This window comes from Zosterops lateralis (genome assembly GCF_965231275.1).
Source record: "Zosterops lateralis genome assembly, chromosome: 10".
NCBI classification, from domain to species: Eukaryota; Metazoa; Chordata; class Aves; order Passeriformes; family Zosteropidae; genus Zosterops; species Zosterops lateralis.
In genome coordinates, this window is record NC_139770.1 from 21,254,554 (window position 1) to 21,277,743 (window position 23,190).

The window sequence follows — 23,190 nt, forward strand, 5'->3', positions numbered from 1 at the left end:
GCCCTTCCCTCCCGCCGGGAGCCGCTGCCCATTGGCTGCGACTGCCAGCGCGGGGGCGGGAAAAAGCAGAGCGCTCGCTGATTGGCTGTTGGGAAGGAAGTAACCCCAGAGGGGTGGTGAGGCGTGGCCGGCGCTCTCGGCGGCGACGCTCCGGCAGGCGATTGGCCGGTGGCGGTGAAGTGTGAGCAGCCCATTGGCCGGCCGCGCGCGGCGGCGCGCTCGGATTGGCTGGCGGGAAACACCCCGCACTCCCATTGGCTGGCGGCGGCCGCCGGGGCCGGGGCGCTGCGGAGCCGCCCGGACGCGCCGCTCCCGCCGCTCTCCCTCAGCCGGCAGGGCCGGGCCCGCCATGGCCCCCGCCTGGATCGGCCGCCTCTGCCTCCTCCTGCTGTGCCTCTGCGGGGAGGCCGCCGCGGGGTGAGTGCACCGGGCCGCGCCCACGGCCCTCGGGGTTCCGCCTGAGCACCGGGCCTGCCCCCTGCTCAGGGCCGGCGGCCGCGGCGCTGACGGGACCCCGCTCCCTTCCCCTCATCGCTGTCCTCTCTCCCGTTTCCCCTCACCTCTCTCCCCTCGCCCGTTTGCCCTCCCGTCTCCCTCCCATCCCCTCTCCCTCCCTCTCTCTCCCATCCCCGTTCTCCTTCACCCTCTCCGCGCTCCCCTCCCCCTTCCCTCACCCTCCCTCTCCCCCCACGGCAGGAGAGATTTCTACAAGATCCTGGGGGTGTCCCGCGGCGCCTCCATCAAGGACATCAAGAAGGCCTATCGCAAACTGGCGCTGCAGCTCCATCCCGACAGGAACCCCGACGACCCCCGGGCGCAGGAGAAGTTCCAGGACCTGGGCGCTGCCTACGAGGTGAGGCCGGAGCCGGGAACGTCCTCCCCGGGCTGGGAAGGATGGATGGGGCTCGTGGTAAAACAGGCTGGAGCTTGGCCATTGGGACTCGTGAGGATCCATCCTGTAGCGTTCAGGGGGTGGGAAGGGAAGTTTATAGGGAATGTAGAGGCTCTTCCGTAAGGTGCAGCTGGAATCCATCCTTCCCCTGTTACCCTGTGAAATTCCATCTTCCTCCTGTTAATATATTGAATCCCATCCTACACCTTTTATTGTCACAGAGCCCCAGGATGGTTTGGGTTGGAAAGGTCTTAAAGATAATCTCATTCCATCCCTTTGCCGTGGGCAGGGACATCTTCCACATCAAATCCCCTTCCTTCCTTCTCATCAATTTCCATCCTCTCCTTATGACTGCACCAAATTCCATCCTGCCCCTGTTAATACATCCAATTCCAGATCCTCTCCCAAATGAAAAACAAAGGTCCAGAGCCTATCAGGTTGCCTGGGGAGCTGCTCCTGCTAGAGGACAACCCAATACCTCAGCTCTCTCAGCCAGGAGGAAGCCAAGGCACCACCTTAAAGTCCTTTGGAATTTATTCCCAGTTCCTCAGGGGAGAAGTGGAGGTGCAGCAGCTCCAAGTGTGAGCAGGGCCTGGCTGGGATTAGTCTGAGCTGGTGGGAAGTAGAACGTGCAGGCCTTGGGTTTAGAGGATATTAAGTGAGAAAAGCAATTGTGGCTCACAGGAGGATTCCTGTTATTCCATGATGATGTTGTGGCATGCAAATGATCCCTCACACTAATAGCACAGTGCCTGAAATAAATCAAATATGGATTATTGTATTGCCCAAGGGTTTGAAGTCAAAGCCTGCTTTCCTTGGCTGTACATACCTAGGGATGGAATGCAGGCTGTTTCCTCCCTGTTTTCTGTCCTTTTTGTCCTCCTTCTGTCACTGCTGGACTCCATCTGCTCTTGCTCCCCCCTGGGCAGCAGAGAGACCCAGAGGAAGATGGTGCTGAAAAATTCCATTAGCTAAAATTCCTAGCAGTGACTTGCTCTTTGGGTGGGAGGTTGGGGATTTTTCCTTTGGGAAAAATGCAGCTGCAGGGGAAAGGCTGGCTCCTGCTTCCCTCCCTGGTGCTCCTCAGATATGCAAATATTCCCCAGATGAGGAAGTGAGAGAACCAGCTGGCATTTATTTCTCTGTGTTAAGAAAGAAAACCATTCACTTTAGTTTTGTCTCAGAGCTGGGACCCCTTTTTAGTTCAGACTTGAATAAACTGGCTTAATTATCACATGGAAAATGAGTATAAAGGGGTTTTTTTGTAGATAAAAGTGATCCCCCATCACTTGCAGCACCTCAGGATTGGTGCATGTGGAGCTGTGAGATTGGTGCTGCCTCTGTGAGCTGGGATCTTGTTGGCACTTTCTGCTGGCAAAGGATTTCTCTGCCTCTTCCTCGAGTTCCAGTTGTTTGCCAGCAGTTGAGATTATTCTTTCTGTTTAAAAGCTGAGTGAAAAAATGCTTGTAAAATCAAATCAGAAATCCAGTATTGATGTGTGTGAGGTTTGGAGGAAGCTTTTGGTGCCCTCCCTGCAAGGTCTTTATCTGTGTTTAGCCAGGACAGCTCGGAAATCCTGCTGAATTAGCTGTGGGATACATTGAGTTGGTTTCCTTGTTTTGGGCAAAATAGAACCAGAATTGGGCGTCCCTTATAAACCAGAATTTTCCTCACCACAGAGACTCTGTTACCAGCAATGCTGCTCAGGGTCTGAGTAGCCGATTAGGACAAAGCTTAAAAAAAAAAAAAAAAAAACCAAACCTGAGGGGAAAGTAGGTTAGTGAACCTGCTCAATCTCTTAATTTTCACAGGCTCAGTGATTCCAGCCCAGAGCTGCATGGTCTGTGTTCAGGTCTTTCAACTAGGAAGGAGACTGATCCCAGGAGAGGGAGCTGAGGCTCTTCTACAAAGAGTCAGGAGTCTCAGGATAGATTTGGGAGGAGTTTCCATGGGAATCTCAAGTGCAAAAGGATAACTGAACCCTATTACCTGCTGGGTGGAAGTAGTGAAGTCGCCACTGATTTTTTTTCCCTGTTGCTAGTATTTATCAGTGGTTATAATTCCACAGAATCTCAGGATGGTTTGAGATGGGTGGGACCTCAAAGCTCATCCAGTGCCACCCCTGCCATGGGCAGGGACACCTCCCACTATCCCAGGTTGCTCCAAGCCCTGTCCAAACTGGCCTTGGACACTTCCAGGGATGGGGCAGCCGCAGCTTCTCCAGACACCCCAAATTCAGCTGGTTTTCATCTTTTAGCTGCTTCTCCACCTGTTGAGTTGCTTCTCCATCTGTTCCCACTCCTGTGCAGCCTTCTGGAAGCTATCCTGCCAGCTCTGGCTTTTCCAAATATGATCAATGAGGGAGGAAGGGCAAGGAAGACTAAATGTGACCAGAGACTTCTGAGCATCTCTGAGGCAGGAAAGAGCAAAGATCAAAACTTAGGAAATAAAATTGATGTTTAAAAGTCTTAAAAGTCATGGCTGAGATACAGGGATGGTGGTATGTGATTATTTGTCTCAGCATGTCCTCCTTTGTAGGATTTGATTTATTCATTCTGATTCTTCTTTAATATTTAAGATAAACTCAATGTTTACATTTTTCCCGGTTCTCCTGATTTTTTAATTAATTAAATGTGCTTGTTATAGGCTTAACTTTTCTAGACAGCACAGCAAGCAGGGCTCCTGTAGTGTCCCCAGTGACAGTGCTGGGGGCCCTCAGAGCCTTGTCCAACACCTCCCCTCAGCTCCAGGTGAGCCTCTCCTGCATCCCTGCCTTTTCCAGGTGCTGTCAGACGAGGAGAAGAGGAAGCAGTACGATGCCTATGGAGAGGAGGGCCTGAAGGATGGGCACCAGAGCTCCCACGGAGACATCTTCTCCCAGTAAGGAGGTTTAACCCCTTGGGGCTGTCCTGCAGCTGCTGCTCTGGGTCTGCCATGCTCAAGCACCCTTTTGATGGGGTTTTTACCTGGCCCAGGGTTGCTGATGTCGATGAATTGAGAATTTGAAGAAACACATTTACAGTGGGTATCCACATGCAGTTTCCAGGTTTGGTGTGCCCCACTTCTTGCTGCAAGCAGGAACCAGTGGAGACTTCCCTCATGGGCATCTCTGGGCACTGTGGGTGATTTTTCAGGTGCAGCACCTGCTTCAAACACATGGAAACTTTCCCAGGTTATCTGTGTGTGACTGGGGTTTCACCTGTTGTCACACATCACTTTGGAGACACTTTTCCTTCTGCAAAGCAATGCTGTGGTTACTTGCACAGCACCTGCAGAATTTGGAGCATTGAAAACCAAAGGCATTTGCACATTGGATGGACAGAACCTGATCTTATGCCCCTTTAGATAAATTTCCTAAAATAACTCCAGAAGTTGCTCAGCTCCTGTAATCCTGGGTGAGGACTTGCACCTCTGCTCTGTTCTGAGGGACAATATTCAGGATTCCTAGGGAGTTTTCCTCATCCCTCTTGTCCTCAAACTACTGAAAACCAACCTGCTAGCACTGACTTGCAGTGCTCCTTGGAGTTTACACCTTTTGGTGGTGGGAGCTGTGTGGCAGTGCAGTGTGGAGAGGTCAGATTTTGAGTCTTCTGCTCCAAATTTTGTTTTCTTTAGTGCAGAAAGCTCTTCCAAAGTGGCTGCTCTGTTCGAAGGTTTTAGTTGTGTTCTGCAGGAGCAAAAGGAGGTTCCTGGGTTTACTCTGGAGCTTTAAGCCTGCAAGGAGGCTGTTTTTTAGTGGAGTAGAAGCATTTGCCCAGAATTCCTTCCTGACCTAATCAATGTGCTTGACTCCAGCTTCTTTGGGGACTTTGGATTCATGTTTGGAGGAAACCCTCGCCAGCAAGACAGGAATATTCCCCGAGGAAGTGACATCATCGTGGACCTGGAGGTCACATTGGAGGAGGTGTATTCAGGAAACTTTGTAGAAGTAAGTTTACTTGTCTCAGTGTTTCCAAGTGTTCCCAGGTTTGTGATGCCTGACCAGAGCTCAGAATATCTTCTCCCAAAAACTGGAGCTGAAATAGATGCCCCTTTTCTGTGTCTGGCAGTGGAGGATGTGGTGCTATTTTCTGTAGTTTACTGAAGATATCACACGTTTATTCACCTTTTGCATCTGGCAGTGTCTCCATGAAGTGTGATAATACTGATTTATTAGCTCAGCTTGACTAGTGCAGCGGCCCAGTGGGGAGAGGTGTAAATTGTCCCTCTGTAGAATTTAGGGATATTTGAGAGGCTGTTCATAAGCTTCAAATTCACTTTGCAATTGTTGCAAAACCACAGTGAGGATTTTTCAGTCTCCTCCTATGGCCAAACGTGTCACTGCAAGTTTCCAGATTATATAACTCAGGAGAGTAAGTGGAAAATTATTATCTTCTTTTAAGCAAGCTCTGTCTGTGGTGCTGACAGTCCTTCCTGTCTGCCTGTTGGCTTTCCATGGGTTGATTTTGTGTTGTGGCTGTTGGGGGAGCTCCAGATAATTTCCCTGTTGTGTGGGACAGGGAAGTGTCATGACCAAAGTGTGGGGTGCTCCATCCTACTGTTCCCTTTCCTGTGTGGAAAAGTGTGGGAAAGGAAAGGGAATGGCAATAGTGATGTCAGAGAGAGCTTTGCTGGTGTTTAACGTGTGATCACAAGGTGAAAACTTGGCAGTGTTTTGCTGAGGCCACATGTGGCAGCACCACACAACAAAGTGTCCCTGCCCGTGGCATGGGGCTGGAATTGAGTGATCTTTAAGGTCACCAGATTTGGTCACCTTCCAAACCAAACCATTCTCTGTTCAGAGAAATCCAGACCCTTGTGGAGACCCAGGAAAGCTGACATCAACCTCTCCCTCTTTCCCTGCAGGTTGTCAGGAACAAGCCAGTGGCAAGACAGGCACCTGGCAAACGGAAATGCAACTGCAGGCAGGAGATGAGAACCACCCAGCTGGGGCCTGGGCGCTTCCAGATGACTCAGGAAGTTGTTTGTGATGAATGTCCCAACGTCAAGTGAGTTTGGTGCTCTTTCCTGCTATACAAAATCGTAAATTGTGTGATTTTATGTAGTGATATAGGGATGTTTATTCCAAAACCCACCGCTAGGTGGGGGAACGCACGTGTATTCCCAGGGAGAACTGGGGACTTTGGGAAGGCTTAACACCGGGTTCTCATTTCCAGGGAGCCTCTCTTTATCCTTATCTGTTGAATGTAGAGCTCCCCAGTTTCCTCTTTCAGCCTTTTAATCCTTGCCCAGTGACACTGCAGTGGAAGTTCCACAGCTAAGTCTGAACGGGAAGCCACAGCTGGGAACAACTGGCTATGGAATGCCATGATGTAGTCACACTGATGCTGACTGTGTATTTGAGGGCTTTCAACATCACCTTCTCTACTCTCTGAGTCTCAGCTCACCAGAAAGGCAGTTCTGACCCTCTAGCTTTAGATGTGAGCAAGGAGAGCATGTATGAGCTTTGTGGGGGTGTTCTCCTTACCCCAGTGACACAAATTAAAAGTTGAGATGAAGTTGAAATAAATAAATGAATTTGGAATCTGAGTGCTGGGCTGCTCTTCCCATTTTCAGGCTGGTGAATGAGGAGCGGACGCTGGAGGTGGAGATAGAGCCAGGGGTGAGGGATGGTATGGAGTATCCCTTCATTGGGGAAGGTGAGTGTGTGCTGTGCTCTGAGCTGCTCCTCTTCCATGCTTCTCTGGCACTGGCAGTGCCCAAGCCCCCCATGTGTGTGGGGGGAGTGGGGGTGCTGTGTCCTCTGCACCTGCTGGAATCCAGGAGCATGTTCCCAAGTCTGGATAACACAGTTCCATTCCCTTAGCTGGGAGTGGGGACATGAACAAAACCAGCTCTAAGTCTGATGTTTGGCATAACACTTGAGCAGGAGCATCTGTTCCAGGCCTGAGCTTGTGAAGGATCCCCTCTGCCCTTCAATGACTAAAGGACATCATTAACATGCAGACAGGTCTCCCAGAACAGCAGAGGTGTGACCTTGCTGAGGAAACACTCAGAAAGCCTTAAGCTCTTCAGGATATATGTAAACAGAATTTTGGTCATCTAAAGATCAATTAGTTGGGTTTTTTTTTCCTTTAACTTGTGAGCTGCAAGTTTAATATCCTGCTTGTCTCTCCACTTGTTCCTAACTATTTCCTTTAAACAAAGCTTTTCTTTCTCCCCCACAGGTGAGCCCCACGTGGATGGAGAGCCAGGAGATTTGCGGTTTCGAATAAAAGTTCTGAAGTAAGTCTCTGGCCTAGTTAGGCTCTTGCTTGGCCAGATGGAGCTTGCCCTTCAGCAGGGCAGGTGCAGGCCTGGCACTCAGAGCTGTGCAGGATGCTCAGCCCTCATGGTGCTGGAGCAGCTGGACTTGATGCTGATAAAGTGGAATGGAATTATCAAAGTATCTTAATATTTTTGGCTTGAATTCACCATGTGTGATTCAGAATAAATATCACATTTTTCCTAGCGCACAAACTTGCTATTGTAAAGGAAATGCGCTACTAAGAAAATTGCTGTGTGAGTCAGGACTTCTTGCCACACCTCACCACTCAGTGCCCTAGAAATAGAAAAGGCACTTATCAGTCCATATCTTACACAGGAAAATGAGGCTAAATTTGATTCATTCCTTACTTCCCCTCCTATTTATGATTTCTCTAAACTCCCAAATAGAAGGAAAGAAGCTCAAGGACCTGTTTCCCCTCTGGGGAAGGAGAAAACCTCAATAGCTCTTATTTCCACAGGCACCCAGTGTTTGAAAGGAGAGGAGATGACTTGTACACAAACGTGACAATCTCGCTGGTCGAGGCACTGACGGGCTTTGAGATGGATATTGCCCACTTGGATGGGCACAAGGTGAGGCCCAGGGTGTTGTGTGTATCCCAAATTCACCTGCAGCTCTGTGCTGAGGGTTGGCTTGCTCAGGGTCCGCTTATCTACAGTAATCCCTCTGTTGGAGCATCCCAGGCCAATTCCCATGGAGCCAAAATGGGCTCTCTGCAAGGGGTGCACAGTGTGTGCCTGACTTCCAGGCTGTCCCAGCAGTGTGTGGTGTTAGTTCTGGCATGTGTCCAGTAAAAACACCTGGACCCATCACTGGTTTTGGCAAGGAATCAATGCCAGTTGGAGCTTTCCAGTGGGTTGGAAAGAGTGTTGGGGTGCACACACAAAACATGGGCTGCCCAGGGAGGTGGTGGAGTCGCCGTCCCTGGAGGGGTCCAAGGAACATCTGGAAGTGGCCCTTAGTGCTCCGTTCTGGTTGACAAGGTGGGGATCAGTCCATGATCTTGGAAGTCCTTCCCAACCTCAGTGATGTTGGGATCCTGACCCTGTAACACTAATAATGTTCTAAAATTCCTTTCCTCGCCAGGTTCACATTGTGCGGGATAAAACCACAAAACCCGGCGCCAAGCTGTGGAAGAAGGGGGAAGGTCTTCCAAACTTTGATAACAACAACATCAAAGGCTCCCTAATAATCACCTTCGACGTGGAGTTCCCCAAGGAGCAGCTGACACCCGAGCAGAGGGAAGGTGCGTGCCCAGAGCCCTGAACCTGCACCTGGCACAGCTGATCCAGGGGCTGGAGCAGTCAGGAGGGATTGTCCTGTCCCCGTGCCCCTTGTCCAACATAACACCCTTGGCTCACAGCCTGGGATTAACTCCCACTTCCCTTGGAAGGGAGGGAGCTTGGCTGCTGCTTGGTTGTGGCTGAGGTTGGGATGTGCTGCTGCTGGAATGCAGCTCTTGGCAAGTTTGCAGGTGCTTTGTTTTGGTGCTGCCCATCTGTCTGACCCCACAGCCTTCCTGGGCTCAGCCTCTGTCTGCTTTGCCTCAGCTGGAATGGGATCACAAAGGGTTTTTCAGCCCCTGCTGCTACTTTCTTGGAGGCAAGACTTGTGGAAATCCCTCTGCTGCAAGGGTCAGGAATGTCACACTGTGTCAAGAGAAGCTGTTCCTCCCCACAGCTCCTTCCACCCTGCTCCCTCTAGGACAGATCTGCTGCTCAGCTTTGGTGCTCAGAGGGAAACCTGATGGACCACGTAGGAATCCTAAAAGTGCCAGGAGGGTAAATCCTTAAATCCTATACTCCTAGCAGGGAATTCTTTGCTCCAGCAGCCTCTGTGCTTCTGCTGCTCCCTGTCAGAGTAGGAATCAAGGGCCTCATCCTCTGCCACGGGACAAAGATATTCCTGGCATGTATTAGTGCAGCTCTTCAGGAAATCCCCATGCCCAGAACTTCTTGTGAAGTGGATTCACTTCTTTTAGTGATTCCCTGTACTCCTGATGTTTGTAGTGGGAAGCCAAGCCCTGGGTGGGTTTTATTTCACCCTCAGCACTTGCTGCTGCCTTGTCCACACTGTGCCAGCTGCCCTGTGCAGTGCAGTTGGTGGGTGCACCTCCAGATGTCCTGAGGCTCCTCCTGCAGCTGTTTGGGCTGGGAGGTCTGTACCTCTAGGCTGGGCTTTGAGTGATCCTGGTTTTTGGTTTTATCCTTGTGCTTTCCCTCTTGTTCCAAGAGTGTTGTACAGGTCACAATGACCACGTCACTCTGGAGACTCAGTCCAGGCTCTGCTGCCCTCCCAGAAGCTTTATCAGGCAACAGCAGCTCTGAAGCAGATGTGAGGTTATTCCAGCTGTTGCTCTTGGCAGTTTAGAGGACACTGGGCAAGGAGCAGGGACAGAAGCCTCCACGTTTTTGACAGAATTGCTCACACACCTCTACGGATATCCAAGAACAGAGATGATGGCACTGGCATGGGTGTGTTCAGGCACGGGGCCTTGGGTATTTCTCCACTTCCTAAAGCAATTCCACATTTCCCAGGGGAAGGTGACTGGGTGGGCAGTCAGATGCCTTTCTGTGTGCTGAGTATCTCCAAACATCCATGATTTGGGGAGTTTTATGAGGGAATAGGTCTATCCCTGTGTGTGGCAGCAGTTCAGTGTACATTCAGTGGAAAACCGTAGGCTTCAAAATTCAAAACATCCCTTTTTTCCTTATTGTTGGCAGTGGTCCTCATTTCTTATCTCCTGACCACATGTCTGCCTCCTGGGGCTGTCAGAAGATACTCTGGCTCCAAGAGCACCACCCCAAGCTTTGGAGTCACAGAAATAATATCCCTTCTTTCCTGCAGTGGGATTTGATCACTGTTGATCAGAGCTGCCTCTCCCTCTGTGCTGTAACCTGTCACTTCTTGTTGGTATCAGCAACATTTCAAAGGAAAAATTGAAGTCAGGCTCCAGTAAAAAGTGCCTGAAGTGCAGTAGCACCAATTGTTAGGATTCCTGGTTGGAATTCCTGATTAAACCTCGGGTGTGTGTTGAAATATCCTGCGCACTACTGACGTTGTTCTTCAGGCCCGCAGGCCACTGCCAGAGGTGTGGGAGCTGCTGGGAAATCAGGTGTGGGATGATGCTAATCCCAATTTTTTCAGGGTTCCTGGAGCACACCTTTCTCCAGCTATGGTTTTCTTTTTTAAGAACCACGCATCCAGGGGCCACATCCTCACCCACCAGCCAGGAAGTGACTTGGAGCCTCCTCTGGGTCTGGGAGAGGAAGTTCATTTGCCTTGGAGAATGACCTGTTCCTAATAATGAGCGGCTCCTAGACAGGGGTTCCCTTTGTCCTGGTGTTCCTGAAAAGAGTTCAGGAATCTCTGGCTATCAGACAAGCAGCATGAGAAGTTCTTGCTTGGCAGAGAGACATCCTGCTTCCAGTTACTACTTCCAGGACAGTTTTCCAGTATTTTAACGTAGCTACTGTGACCCTTATGCATCCCATCACTGATTTTCAAGGACAGGGGGATGTGTAACCAAAAAGGTATGAGGATAGACAAGCAGGACAAGGGTTGCAGGGAGACAAACTGGTTTTTAGTAGGATTTCCTGAAGGACTTGGATGCCTGAAAGGTTGGAATTTTCTTCTGTACAAGTAAATTGGTTGTTTCATTACTGATAGTCAATCTAAACCTCCCCTGGAGCAACTTGAGGCCATTTCCTCTCATCCTGTCTCTTGTTCCCCTGAGCGGAGTCTGCCCCCCACTTGGCTGTCCCCTCCTGCCAGGGAGTTGTGCAGAGCCACAAGGTCCCCCCTGAGCCTCCTTTTCTCCAGGCTGAGCCCCTTTCCCAGCTCCCTCAGCTGCTCCTGGTGCTCCAGCCCCTTCCCCAGCTCCATTCCCTTCCCTGGACATACTCCAGCCCCTCAATGTCCTTTTAGTTATTTCAAGGTTAACCACAGTGTTGGGAGTTTCCCTCTGTTTTGGGTCCTGTTTTGGGCTCAGTGGTTTTTGAGGCTGCTCTGAGCTGTGTCCTGAGGGACTCCAGGGCAGTGAGTGACCAGGCTGAGTTACTCAGAGGGGACTCCCTTTCTAATCTCTGTAAAAACAGTGACACATTATCCACCCTTGCCCCTCTGTTTCCTCTGCTCCCTGTGGACTTGCCCTTTAAGCAGCAGTGGAGACCTGCCAGCCCTTCCCTGTCCTGCCGACCCCAGGAGATGAGCTATTATAGATTGAAGGGCTGACTCACTCTTTTAGCCTGTTTGGTAAGAATTTGATGCAGGCAGATCCTTGAACTGCCAGTTCCTTGGAATGTTTCATGTATGAGATTTCAGGAATGGGGAAGAAGTGTTGGGAAAGTCATCCTGACATCTTTGCTGTGCTCTGTGTGTGTGTGACACTCTCCCTTCCCTTGCAGGTCTCAAGCAGCTGTTGAAGCAAGGATCAGTGCAGAAGGTCTACAATGGATTGCAGGGATATTGATGTGTGGAAAAATTGGACTTCCCTGGAAATGCAAAGTCAGATTTGTTTTCTCCTGCCCACTGTAGAAGGGGGAAGAGGGAGGGGGGCAATGGTTGAGGTTTAGCTCATCTTTGGTTTGTAAATTATGGAAGTGCTCAGAGTTTGGGGAAATACTTTTTTCAGGACATAACTGGTGCTGCCTATCATGTTCCACGTCCTGGAACAACAAAGATTCCTTAAGCAGGAAAACATAGGTGGGAAAAGGAGTTTTAAATTCCACACGGATTGGAATTTCTGGTTTTTAAATATATTTTGATGTGACTTTTCTTGGCCATCTCAACATATTTTCATAGCTGCTCCTGCTTTTTACATCCTTTGTGTAAATTTCTTCCAAATTCCTGTTGTTTTGGGGTGATATTTTTAATCCCAGCCCTTCCTCCCCTTCCCCTCTGAGTCCAGAGTGTGGTATTGGTTCAGAGTCTGGTTTTGGGGCAGGAACACTGGTGCTGTTGGGAGTGCACTGGGCTGTGTTGGGCCCCACAGTTGATTGGGAAAAGAGTCTCTCGAGGCCTTTGTGGGCTCTCTTAACTACCAAGTCCCAAAAGTCAAGGCTTGGTTAGAAATTTGAAGTTGCACCAGCTTAGCAAAGACTTGGTGGAATTTGGGAATGGCTCCTCATGGCCTTGATTTTCCCTCATTGCCCCCACATGGAACCAGTCTGGAAAAGCTCCCTCCGCTCCTGCGCTCTGTCCTCTGTGAGGACGGGTGAGGCTGATGGGAATAAAGTGTTTGTTGGAGTTGGAATGGCAAAACCTCCCTGTTGATGTGTTTCTGGAACAGACATGGGCTTCCCTGTGCCAGGCAGCAACAGCAATCATGGGATCAGTAAGGCTGGAAAAGCTCTCTGAGGTCAAGTCCAACTGTTCCCCCAGCACTGCCAAGGCCACCACTGCCCCTTGTCCCCAAGTGCCACATCCACACGTCTGTTAAACCCCTCCAGGGATGGGGACTCCTCCACTGCCCTGGGCAGCTGTGCCAGTGCTTGACCACTGACCACCCTTTTTAGGGAAGGAATTTTCTGTCCTATCCAATCTAAACCTCCCCTGGAGCAACTTGAGGCCATTTCCTCTTGTCCTGTCACTTGTTCCCTGGGAGAAGACCCCAATACCACCTGACTCCATGCTCCTTCCAGTTCCTTCAGGGATCTTGGGAGCTGTAAAGTGGGATCCCTCCAGCTTCTCCCTACCCCCATTCCCTGTTTGGGAAGTGGATGGGCGGTGGTTTGCCTACAGGGAAGTGTTTGCTGGGGAGCAGCAGATGCAGCTTCAAGGTGGTTTTGTTTTCGGTTTATTCCCTGTTTTCCTTCCTTGGGAGCAGGAAGCAGCTCAGGGTGGGCACAGCCCCTGTGTCCATGCTGCCCTTGGTCCAGCAAGTCCCACCCACCCCTGCATGTCCAGTTGGAGTGACGCAGGGGAAGCAGCAGCCCCGGGAAGATTTCCTGTTGGATCCTGTGTACATTTGCCTTGGCAGAGCACAACGGGGGCTCAGGGAGCAGCTGAGACAAACCCGCAATGCCAAACCCTTGGTCTCTGCTTCTCCTCAGAATCCATAAGGATAAAGTGGTAACCCCAGCTGAGGCTGCTTCCTCTGCCCATGATGCCCAGTCTTTTCCAGGTGCTGCCTCTGCTCCCTCTTAGTTCAAGTTTCTAGGAAACCTCAGATTTCAAATAAGTTCCTTTCCATATCCCTGTGCATGGGGCTATTCCTGTTACTCCAGCCCCTTGCAACCCTGCTCACCTGTAGCAATAAACCCAAAAGGCCAGGATTTCACCCCTAAGCTCACAGTTCTCCCCCACAGGGGAAGGTGTAACCTCTCCTGCTTGCACCCCCAGCAGCAGCCAGCAGGTTTATTTTGGGCCTGAGTCCCTGTTCCCACTGCTGCTTTTCCTTTCCCTGCTAATTCCTTTCCTTCCTGTGGTTTGTTTTTATTGCATTGTGGGGCCAGACTCTTTGGAGAATGCAACAATGGCTGCAGAGCCCCAGCTTGCACAGCAGCAAGGAGAAAAACAGGAAAAAAAACCCCAAATTCGAACCAAGAATCCCTGTTTCCTTCCACTGTTTCCCCCTGCTGTGGGGTGTGTTCAGAGCCGGCATCCAACGCCTTTCCCACCTCCAGACAAAGCTTCCAGGGCTTCCACACTTTCACCCAGCAGCAACAGCAGTGCTTGCTCAAATGTTCCCCGTGGCTTTGGTTCTGGCCCATTCACTGTGTGCTTTTTTTAGGATCGTGGAATATTTGTCCTCCAAGGACTGGGGGTGCAGAGGGTGCTTGGTGTCTGTGACATCTTCTGTCCCCTTTTCCAGTGACACGGAGCTGGTGGGAGCAAGTCATGGCACACACAAACTCCTTTATCCATAGAAATGCTTCCCACAAGGTTTAGGTGTTCACATCTTGGTCTGGCACCAAACAAGGATCCTGACTGAACCTCCAGGCTGGGAATTCTGTAGTGCACAGCTTGAATTTCCAGTCCTTTCAAAGCAACTCCATTCCCAAACTGGAACAAATAAACACAAATTTCCTGGGCTTCTTTTAACCTAAATCCTTGGAATGCTGAGGATTGTGAGGGTTCAGATGAAGGCACATTGTTCAGTTCTTCTAGGAAAACACTTGTCCTTGGAATGCACTCCCAGAAATCCATGCTGCTTTGGGAAGGCCTGGGCTGAAATGCGGTCCTGGTTTATTCCTGTAGGGAAGGGTTTTCAGCACCTGCAGAGGCTGTGTGTGTTCCTTCAGAGCCTCACCACAGGCTGGCTTTTATATGTCATCACCTCCATCAGCTCTGCGTTCCCACCCTTTGGCTGGATCCCTCCCATCCCAGGGGAGGGGAAGGAGCAGATGGGATGAGGATTCCATAGCAGGTTGATGATGGGAGGGAACACAGAGCTCAGATCCACATTTCCATCATGCCCTGCAGCCTTCTCTGTGTTTTCTGTCCCTCCACTGCCTGGGCTGGCTGCACCTAGAGCCACATTCCCCATCCCAGACTGGATGGTGAAGTCTTGGAGCTGCTCCAAGGAGTTTGAGCCCTTGGTGTGGGAGTCTTGGGCAGAGGGCTTTGCTCCTTCAGTCATACCAAAGGCTGCTCCCAACTCTGGGAAGTGGGTCAAAGTGTTCCCAAACAGCCATTTTTCCACAGAGACTTCTCTGAAAGCACAAGCAAACTTGAGTTTTTCCAAAGAAAAATGTTTTTTTCATGTCTTTATCTCTCTCTGAACCTTTCTGCTCCAGGGCTGGGCAGAGGAGGAAGAAGGGAGAAGGGGCTGGTGCCAGGGGAAGTTTGCTCTGAGGACACATGGGTTTGGAGTGGGAGCCTCCAGCTGGGAAGGGAAGGTGAAGAGATGATTCCTCACTGGAATCCTTACTGTGATTCCCGGCTAGGAGTCCCCATCCCTGCTCGCCTGCATTGCAGGAGCTGGTGGAGCAGCCTGGCTTGCTCTGGAGCAGCCCCCAGGGAGAGGGCAGCCCTCTGGGGCAGGGCAGAGGTGTGGGATGGGTGGTACCCGCTGCCTTCATCCCGCCTGCCACGTATCCCAGCAGCCAGCTCTCTCCTGCTGTTTCCTCCGGCTGACCTGGGAGGTGAGCAGGAAGGGAAGAGGGCAGCGCTGGGCACCGTCCGCCCTGCGAGGAGGGAGGGGTCAGCACGGTCCTTCCCTGTCCTGGGAGGCTTTTCCAGGGAGCTTTTTCCATGTGGGAGCAGGAGGCTGCTAGGAAACAGATCCCCTCACCCCAGTGCAGCCCCTGGGGCTAACAAGGGTGTCCCAAAGTCAGGAATTAAAAGCATCTGTGGCTGTGAGACTGTGACCTCTGGGAATTTGGAAGGATGGGGTTTGTTTAGTCCTGAAAAGCCACAATGACACCAGTGCAGGCTCCGAGTGCGTAAGAGGTTTTTACAGGGATAATCCCACTTCCTTCCAGGTGGATCCCGTCAACCCCACTTTTTTTCCCTCTCCCACACCCCAGCAGGCACCAGAGCCCATCACTGCTTTTGGGCAGCTCCTGGAGCCATCCAGCCCTTTGTCCTGAGGAACAGCATCTCCACAAGGATACGGATGGAGATACTGACCTTGCAGAGGGAGCTGATGTCCAAAAGGAAACAGGGTGACCTGTCCATCCCATCCAAGTTCCCCATGGGATGGGGCAAAGGAAAGAGCTGGTTCCTGGCACATGGGCATTGCCTCACTGGAACAAGGATCAAGGCTTGGGTGTCTTATCTGAGCCCTTATCCAAGACAGCGACAGCGGAGTGGGCTGATGGAAACCATGCATGGAACACAAAGCCTTGCCCAGCAATCCCTGCAGATAACAGGAATGGGTCACTTTGGGAGCTGGTTAAAGCTGCCAGAGTTTTCCATGTGGGTTCATTCACCCTCCTGCAGAACCCAAAAATCCTCCAAGGAGAAAATTGAAACCACCCCTCAGTGATGGAATACGCACTGGCGCCTGTCCCGAGCTGTGAGCCGGCGCGTAAGAGCGGCCAAATCTGGGAAAGCATGAGCCATGCATGTGGCTGCTGGCTGCCAGGAAACTGGTCTGTGTTGGAGTGGTGGTGAAACAGAAGCCCAGCTCCCGGTTCTGAGGCAGCCGAGCCACTGTCCCCAGCTGTCACACCCAGACAGGCCTCAGTGGCCCTGCCATGAGGCACTTGGGGGTTTTGCAGTGAGGAAGAGAAATATTGGGCAACAGATGGTGATGTTTGGGGTGAGGAGGAGAAATTTTGGGGCTACGATGTGTTGAAGGTGGACGCTGCCAGCATAACCCCTCTGCTGCTGGGCACCATGTTCAGGTCAGACACTGATGCTGGTCACCATCAGAGAGGTGCTTTGGGATGGAGGTGCCAGGTTTGGGTGCATAGCCCATGGATACCAATGGAGATGAGGCTGTTCCTTGGAGTTCTTCACTTTTGGGGGACCCCCACTGCCCAGTCCCTTGTGGAAACTCAAGAGTAACAGCAGAGTCAGCTTCATGCTGGAGCATTCTCCAGACACACCCAGGGGGTTCAGGGGCGGGAAAAAGGCTTTTCCAGAGTTGCGTGAAGTGGAGAAGCTCAGACTTGCTCATCCAAAGATGACACATTTCTGGAGCAAAAAGCAAACCAAGCTGTGCTGTTCCAGGCCTCCTCCCCAGTGTTTGCCACCTGGGTCTGTCCTGGGTGCCACCTCTGCTCCATGACAGCCGTGGGGATCCCACAGCATCCACACTCAGCCATCCCAGCCAGGGCAAGGAGCTGCAGCCCAGGGAGACTGGGAATGGCAATCACTCCAAGTCTTGGGAACCGCAGTGAAACATCTGCAGGTAGCAGAGATTCCTCGAGTCCGAAACTCAAAGCAGAGCTGGAAGTGCAGCTGTTTCTCCCAGCTGGAAGGGACTGAGTCCCTTTGTGGGCAGCCAATGCAGCACGTGTGACCTCTGGCAGTGCCCTGGTATCCCTGGCTGCCGGCGGCAGGAACAGGGAGCGTTCGGCCCACAGCACAGCTCCTGCCAAGGGCGCTGCTCCAAGGGCCGAGCGATGACGTTCCCGTCCCTCATCCCTGTTGTTTTGGATTCTCCGGCCTCTCGGAGCCCGCCAAGGGTGGGGAGCGCCCCAGCCCCTGCCCCAGGAGCCCGGGGGAGGCGGAGGCTGCTCTGGGGTGGCTGGGGGCCAGGGTGATGAGATGTGGGCTTTGGAGACCTCCTCCTCCATCCCTCCACAAGGACAACCCCCAAGGTCATCTTCGCATCCCTTCCATCCCTCGTCTCTTTTCCCATCTTCCCTCATCCCACCCTGTCTTGCTCACAGGGTGTTTAGAAAGGAAAGAGCTGGAAGCTAGTCCAGGAAAACCTCTCTCCTGTGCTGTCCTCTGGCTCATTCCCAGCCCTTCCTGCTGCCAGAGCAGTGGAGATGCACAGGAGAGCTCAAAATCCCCTTTTGGGTGAAAGGGAAACATGGCCAAGAGTTTATCAACACAATCAAAGTTTAACCAGTCAAAGTGGAGTTTTTAGCTCAGATTTGGATTGTGGAAAGCTGTCCCCTCACAGCTGTGTGTACTTGACCTCAGCATCTCCATGAGAGGAAATTAAAAATATTGAGAAAATTACTTAAGTGAGTCAAACCAAAGCTAGGAGAAAGTTTAAATGAGCTCAGGAGGTGCACCACCCTCCTGCAAACACCACCAGCATCTTTAAAGAGACCTGGAAAATGTAGCACACAACCCAAGGTCTGGCACAGGGACTGACAACACCAACGAGCCCACCCAGCACCAGCAGCCGTGGTCCAGGATGGATCCCCAGCCCCACATTGGTGCTGCCAAGAGGAACAAGAGCAGCCAAAGGTGTGGTGGGACCTGATGGGTGGTTTTATTACACAAGATGTGACATCCTCCCTCCATCTCCACAGGGATAAATGAGGGTTTAACACCATCCTTTTAACAATTCCATGGCTGTTTCTCCTGCTGCTTTACCCCCATGCCCCTCCCACCCCATTTTTCCATCCATGCCCAGTGTTTCTGTGTGGAGTCTCAGTGCATTGCCCGGCGTGAGGACAGTCCACAGGGCTGGGGGCTGCTGGAGGGGTTAGTCCAGCTGGGACAGGGAGGCCACCGGTGTCCTTGGGGAGCAAAGCCTGTGTCCCTGGAGACATGCAGCCCTGGTGAGGGACAGGCTTGGTCCCTGTCTCCATGGTGGGATGATGGATCCATCCTTGGTCTCAACACAGGGATGATGGATCCAGCCCCTGCCTCCCCAGGAGGATGATGGATCCACGGAGAGTTGCAGGATCCTTGGGAAGATGGTGGATCCATCCCCTGACTCCACAGGGAGATGATGGGTCGGTCTCCTGCCTCCACAGGGTGGTGATGAATGCATGGGAAGATGACAGGTCCGTCCCCTGTGTCCATGGGGTGACATGGGCCAGCTGCCCAGGCTAGCAGCTCCCTCCTGTGCACAGGAAGATGCCTAGGGCCATGCCCAGCAGGACGAGGCTCCCCAGGACCAGCCCCAGAACCAGCGGAGTGCGCGATCGGCCGCTGACTTTCCCTGCAAGAGGCGAGAGGGATGGAGGTGACGACTGGGCCACGCCACCATGTCCCTGTCCCCGGCCCCGGCCCTGGCCCCAGCACAGACCTGTCCTGGCGCTCTGAGTCTGCAGCAGGCTGACACAGGTGGTGTTGAGGAAATACTGCAGGTCCTGGGTGGTTATGGGGTATTTCATCAGCTGTTCCTGGGCAAAGATGGCCACCGGGAGGTCGCCAGGCCAGCGCCTCTCCCATGTGGCATTGGGGACATGGAAGCTCAGGAATGCTGTCCTGTTGAGGGTCACCTCGTAGAAGCTCTGGGTTGTGCCATTGGGGTAGAGGCGGCAGCCGAGGTGGCAGCGCAGGTGCTGGGTGACTGCAGAGACAGAGGGGACAGGGTCACCACGCTCCCACCCTCACCACCATGACCATCACCAGCAGCAAACTGGGCTCTGAGTTCACACAGCCTCAGCCTCGCACCACCCAACCCACCCACAGCTTTGCTTCCCCTCGGGTTGACCATGGCAGTGACTTTTCCAGAGGCCAGGATTATTTTCCCTCCCGTATCTCCACACAGCACAGCTCCCGTTTTACAGAGAGGGAGGTCTTGGGCACAGAGCTGCTCGTGGCTCTCACAGATGGAGCAGGACACGAGGACAGGGACACTGGGAGGGGTGGGGTGAGTCATGTCAGAGACCCCACGGTAACACCGGGCTCCCCAAGGGTACAGGAGTGTGGGGCTGGGGCAAAACCGGTTTGGGGATAGCAAAGGAAGGCAAAGGAAAGCACACGCCGGGCAGGAGAAGCAGAGGTGACAGGGCTCGTGGGGCAGAGTGGGCAGGAGCACAAAACCATCACCAGCAGCATCCCACAGCTCCCACAAGCTGCGGGATGCAGGCAGGGAGCAGGGGGGATGCAGGCAGGGAGCAAGCAGGATACAGGTGGGATGCAGGCAGAGCACAGGCAGGGAGCAGACAGTGTTCCTAAACCTCACCACCCCACAGGCTGCAGCCCCCGGCCCCTTTCCTGAGGAGCAGCAACAAGTTGAGCATCACCCCGTTCCCAGGGTGCGCTCCGGTAAGAAATTCCCGGCTCCACAGAAGGGCTCCCTTTGCCCACAGAGAGGTTTTGCACATGGCCGTGTCCCATCCCTTCACCCGTCTGTCCCTGGAGAGCCACCCCCGTGCCCGCAGCGCAGGAGAGGCTCCCCTTCCCCGGGGCACGCACCCCGTCCCCCGGGTACCGCTCACATTTGATGGGTCTCTCCTTGTTGAAGATCTGCACCAGCTGCCTGAAGGTCTTCAGGTAGTCGATCACCACCTCCCGCCGCTGGGCCCAGGCGTCCGGAGACTCCAGCGGGAGCACCTGGGTGACATTATTCCCTTCCAGGACATGGCTGAGCTGTCCATTCAGGCTGGCGTTCCCCCGGAACATGGAATTGCCCATGTAGACGCGGGTCAGCTGGAGCATGGTGAAGGCGAGCGGGGCTGCGGGAGACGTGGGACATCACCCAGCGCCCCGTGAGCCCCGTGTGCCCCCCGCCAGCCCCGTGTCCCCTGCCTTACCCGCCTGCTCCGCCGCGACGCCCAGGGCCCCTCCGAGCAGCAGCAGCCGCAACAGCATCGTGGGGACGGGCACCGCGCTGGGGACACGCCGCTGGTCCTGAGGCTGGCCCGGCTCGGAGCTCAGCCCGGGCACCGCGCTGGGGACGCGCCGCTGGTCCCTGGCCGGCCCGGGGGATGTTAAGCGGGCCGGGGAGGTGGGGCTGTGGGAGGAGGAGAGCGGGACTCCGGCCAGGTCTCTCCCATTTCCTTAACCCGAGGCACCCGCACCCCTTCCCTGCCGGATATGCCGGGCTCCGCGGCGCCTGAGCATGCAGGATGAGGCTCCAAACTACCCCCGGCACAGATGGAATTGGGCGAGCTGCCAGCACCTGACTCAGTTTCCCCATCCATGGCCTGGGCAGGGCCCTGTCCCGCTCCCCTGGGGGATGTGGGGCACCAGCAGGACGCGGTGATGGGGACCATTCCCAGGGAATGGGGAGGATTGGAGGGAGCAGCCTCCCAGCACTGCACTGCACCCACCTGGTGTGGAGAGGGCATCCAGAACAGGACCCCCCTCCCCGGAAAGGGGTGACACTCTGGGTACCTGAGCTGGGCAGTGGGGATGAGAAATCCATGGCAGAGCTTCCTCCATAGGTTTGGTTTTTAATTACACTAATGGTAATTGTAAATTAAATAATTTAAAATGTGAAATTTCTAGTAAAAGCTCCAGCTTGTCTCATTGGCAGACCATGGCACAGCCTGGGGGGGCACATAATGGCATCACACAGCCTGCTGTGGCATGGAATATAGTCATGGAATGCTCTGAGTGGGAAGAGACCTGAGAACCCATCTCATTCCACCCCTTGCCATGGGCAGGGACACCCAGGTTGCTCCAAGCCCCATCCAACCTGGCCTGGGACACTTCCAGGGATCCAGGGGCAGCCACAGCTTCTCTGGGCACCCTGTGCTAGGGCCTCACCTCCCTCACAGGAAAGAGTTTCTTCCCAATATCCCATCTAACGCTGTCCTCTGGCAGTTTGAAGCCATTCCCCTCTACCAGGCCCCTTGGGAATATTCTCTGTCCAGCTTCCTCGTTGGCTCTTTCAGTTACTGCAAGGGCACAGTGAGGTCACCCCAAAGCTTCTCCAGGCTGAACAATCCCAGCTCTCCCAGCCTTTCCTCACAGCAGAGCTGCTCCATCCCTCTGATCACCCTGGTGCCTCCTCTGGACTGTCCCCAGCAGCTCCAGCTCCTTCCTGTGCTGGGCCCCAGGGCTGGGGCAGCTCTGCAGGTGGGGTCTCACCAGAGTGGGGCAGAGGGGCAGAATCCCAATCCCTTTCCTGCTGCCCCTGCTGGGGATCAGCCCAGCACAGAGACATTTCTGGGATGGGGCATTGTTGGATGGAGGGAGACTGACTCAACCGATGTTGATCAATCAGGCTCGATTTTATTTGTTTTCTCGCTTACATTTATATTCTAAATAATTAGTTCATACATATTGCAAAAGCCAAGCTCCTGATTGATAGTGACTACACAATAGTTTACTTCATGTTATATCAGCATATTGCAACAGTTGTATCGCCTTGTAGCATTTAGTTCCTCTTTTCTCATGATCTCAATTTCTCTCCCTCATCCTCATGCTGGCCTTGTCCTAGCTTCTAGTTACAATATTAGTCTGAGAGCTAATCCCTTATCCTCTTCCCATTTCTCAGCTATCCTCTCCACAATTCCCCCTTTTTCTTTAATGGTTGCAAGCACTTGGGACTGACAACGAAAAAAGCAAGCAAACTCCAATCTCATGCATAGAATGACAATTAAAATCATAAGCAAAAATTATAGCTTTTTTTTCAAAAGCTGAGTTAGCTATGATGTTAGACTAAAAGTTTATAGCGGCTCTGTTCTGAAGGACTGCGTGTCTCAGGCTGTTTATGTCCTGAGTGAGTGCTGATATGACCTCTGTAGTAACATTTGCCTGCTTTATAGCCCAACATGCAAGTTTATTAAGTGACACTAATGCATGAGCTGTGCCAACTTTAGGGGTTAGAGATGCAAAAATACGAGCTGCAGGACCCCATAACTCTACTTTGTCATTACAATTTTTATCAAGGGCCTGTAAAGATCGTCGTCACTGCTAACATCAGTTACTAAATCAGATAGAATGTTGGATGTGATGTTAAGTTGTTTACCTGTCTAACAAGCCAATCGCCTTAACTGCGTTAAGGCTTGTGACTCTGCTACACCTGGGGCAAGGATGGAGGCAAGGATCACTCCTGGGGGATCCCACAGTTTACCTTGTTATTGCAGTTAGGACCCAACTGGTTCATGGCCTATACAACAGCTGACAATTCCAAAGTTTGTAAAGAATCCCCCTCTTCAGCAGGCAATATTACTTCTTGCCACTCATTTCCCTGCTGCCATGTAATAGCAGCTTTTTGTGACTTTTTCCCAGCATCTGTGAAAACTGTGATTGCTTTTGGGATGGGCTGTTCACTCTGCAGAGGTTTGCTCAGCCACTGTTGTTCTCCCACCCATCGCAAGGGTGGGGGCCACTTTACCGTTGTCACAACTGTGGCCCCTCCTCCCAGCAGAGCAAGGCCCACCTCCTCATGATTTTCAATGTACCATTGCAGTATATCTCGAGCTATTGGCAACAGAATAGTGCCTGGTTCATTCCCCGTAATCTATCGTGCACGCTGTCTACCTTTATGGATAAGGACTGCCAACATTTCTGATTTTTGAAAAACAGTTCTACATTGTCATAGGGGTGGCTGTAACCATTCTAATACCCAAATGTCTTTCACCTTTCCCCTATTCTCCCCCCTTTTCTTTAATTGCTGAACAAGGGCTCCAAGAAGATGGCGTTTCCCGAGCCATATAGCCAAATCAATAGGCAGGAGAGGGTCACAGCGAGAAGTACTGCCTTGATGAATGATTTCAGCAAACCAAGAGCAATATTCCCCTTGTGCTGTTGTCTCATTTTGCCAATGAG

The 23,190-nt window shown here is 52.5% G+C and overlaps 2 protein-coding genes across 2 annotated transcripts; one reads left to right on the plus strand and one right to left on the minus strand.

The window, feature by feature from the left end:
* Positions 1–273: 273 nt before the first annotated feature.
* Positions 274–12,411, plus strand: DNAJB11 (DnaJ heat shock protein family (Hsp40) member B11). Its single transcript, XM_083868780.1, has 10 exons — positions 274–417; positions 697–853; positions 3,676–3,773; positions 4,689–4,821; positions 5,739–5,881; positions 6,450–6,532; positions 7,061–7,118; positions 7,619–7,730; positions 8,245–8,404; positions 11,565–12,411. The coding sequence occupies exons 1-10, from the start codon at positions 350–352 to the stop codon at positions 11,627–11,629; spliced, it is 1,077 nt and encodes a 358-aa protein (XP_083724906.1). The 5' UTR covers positions 274–349; the 3' UTR covers positions 11,630–12,411.
* A 5,431-nt stretch (positions 12,412–17,842) lies between these two features.
* PROCR (protein C receptor) lies at positions 17,843–20,280 on the minus strand (the record flags this gene model as incomplete). Its single annotated transcript, XM_083868624.1, has 4 exons — positions 17,843–18,679; positions 18,767–19,033; positions 19,908–20,144; positions 20,223–20,280. 4 exons carry the CDS (start codon positions 20,278–20,280, stop codon positions 18,567–18,569), a joined length of 675 nt encoding a protein of 224 aa, XP_083724750.1. The 3' UTR covers positions 17,843–18,566.
* Between the last annotated feature and the right edge of the window lie 2,910 nt (positions 20,281–23,190).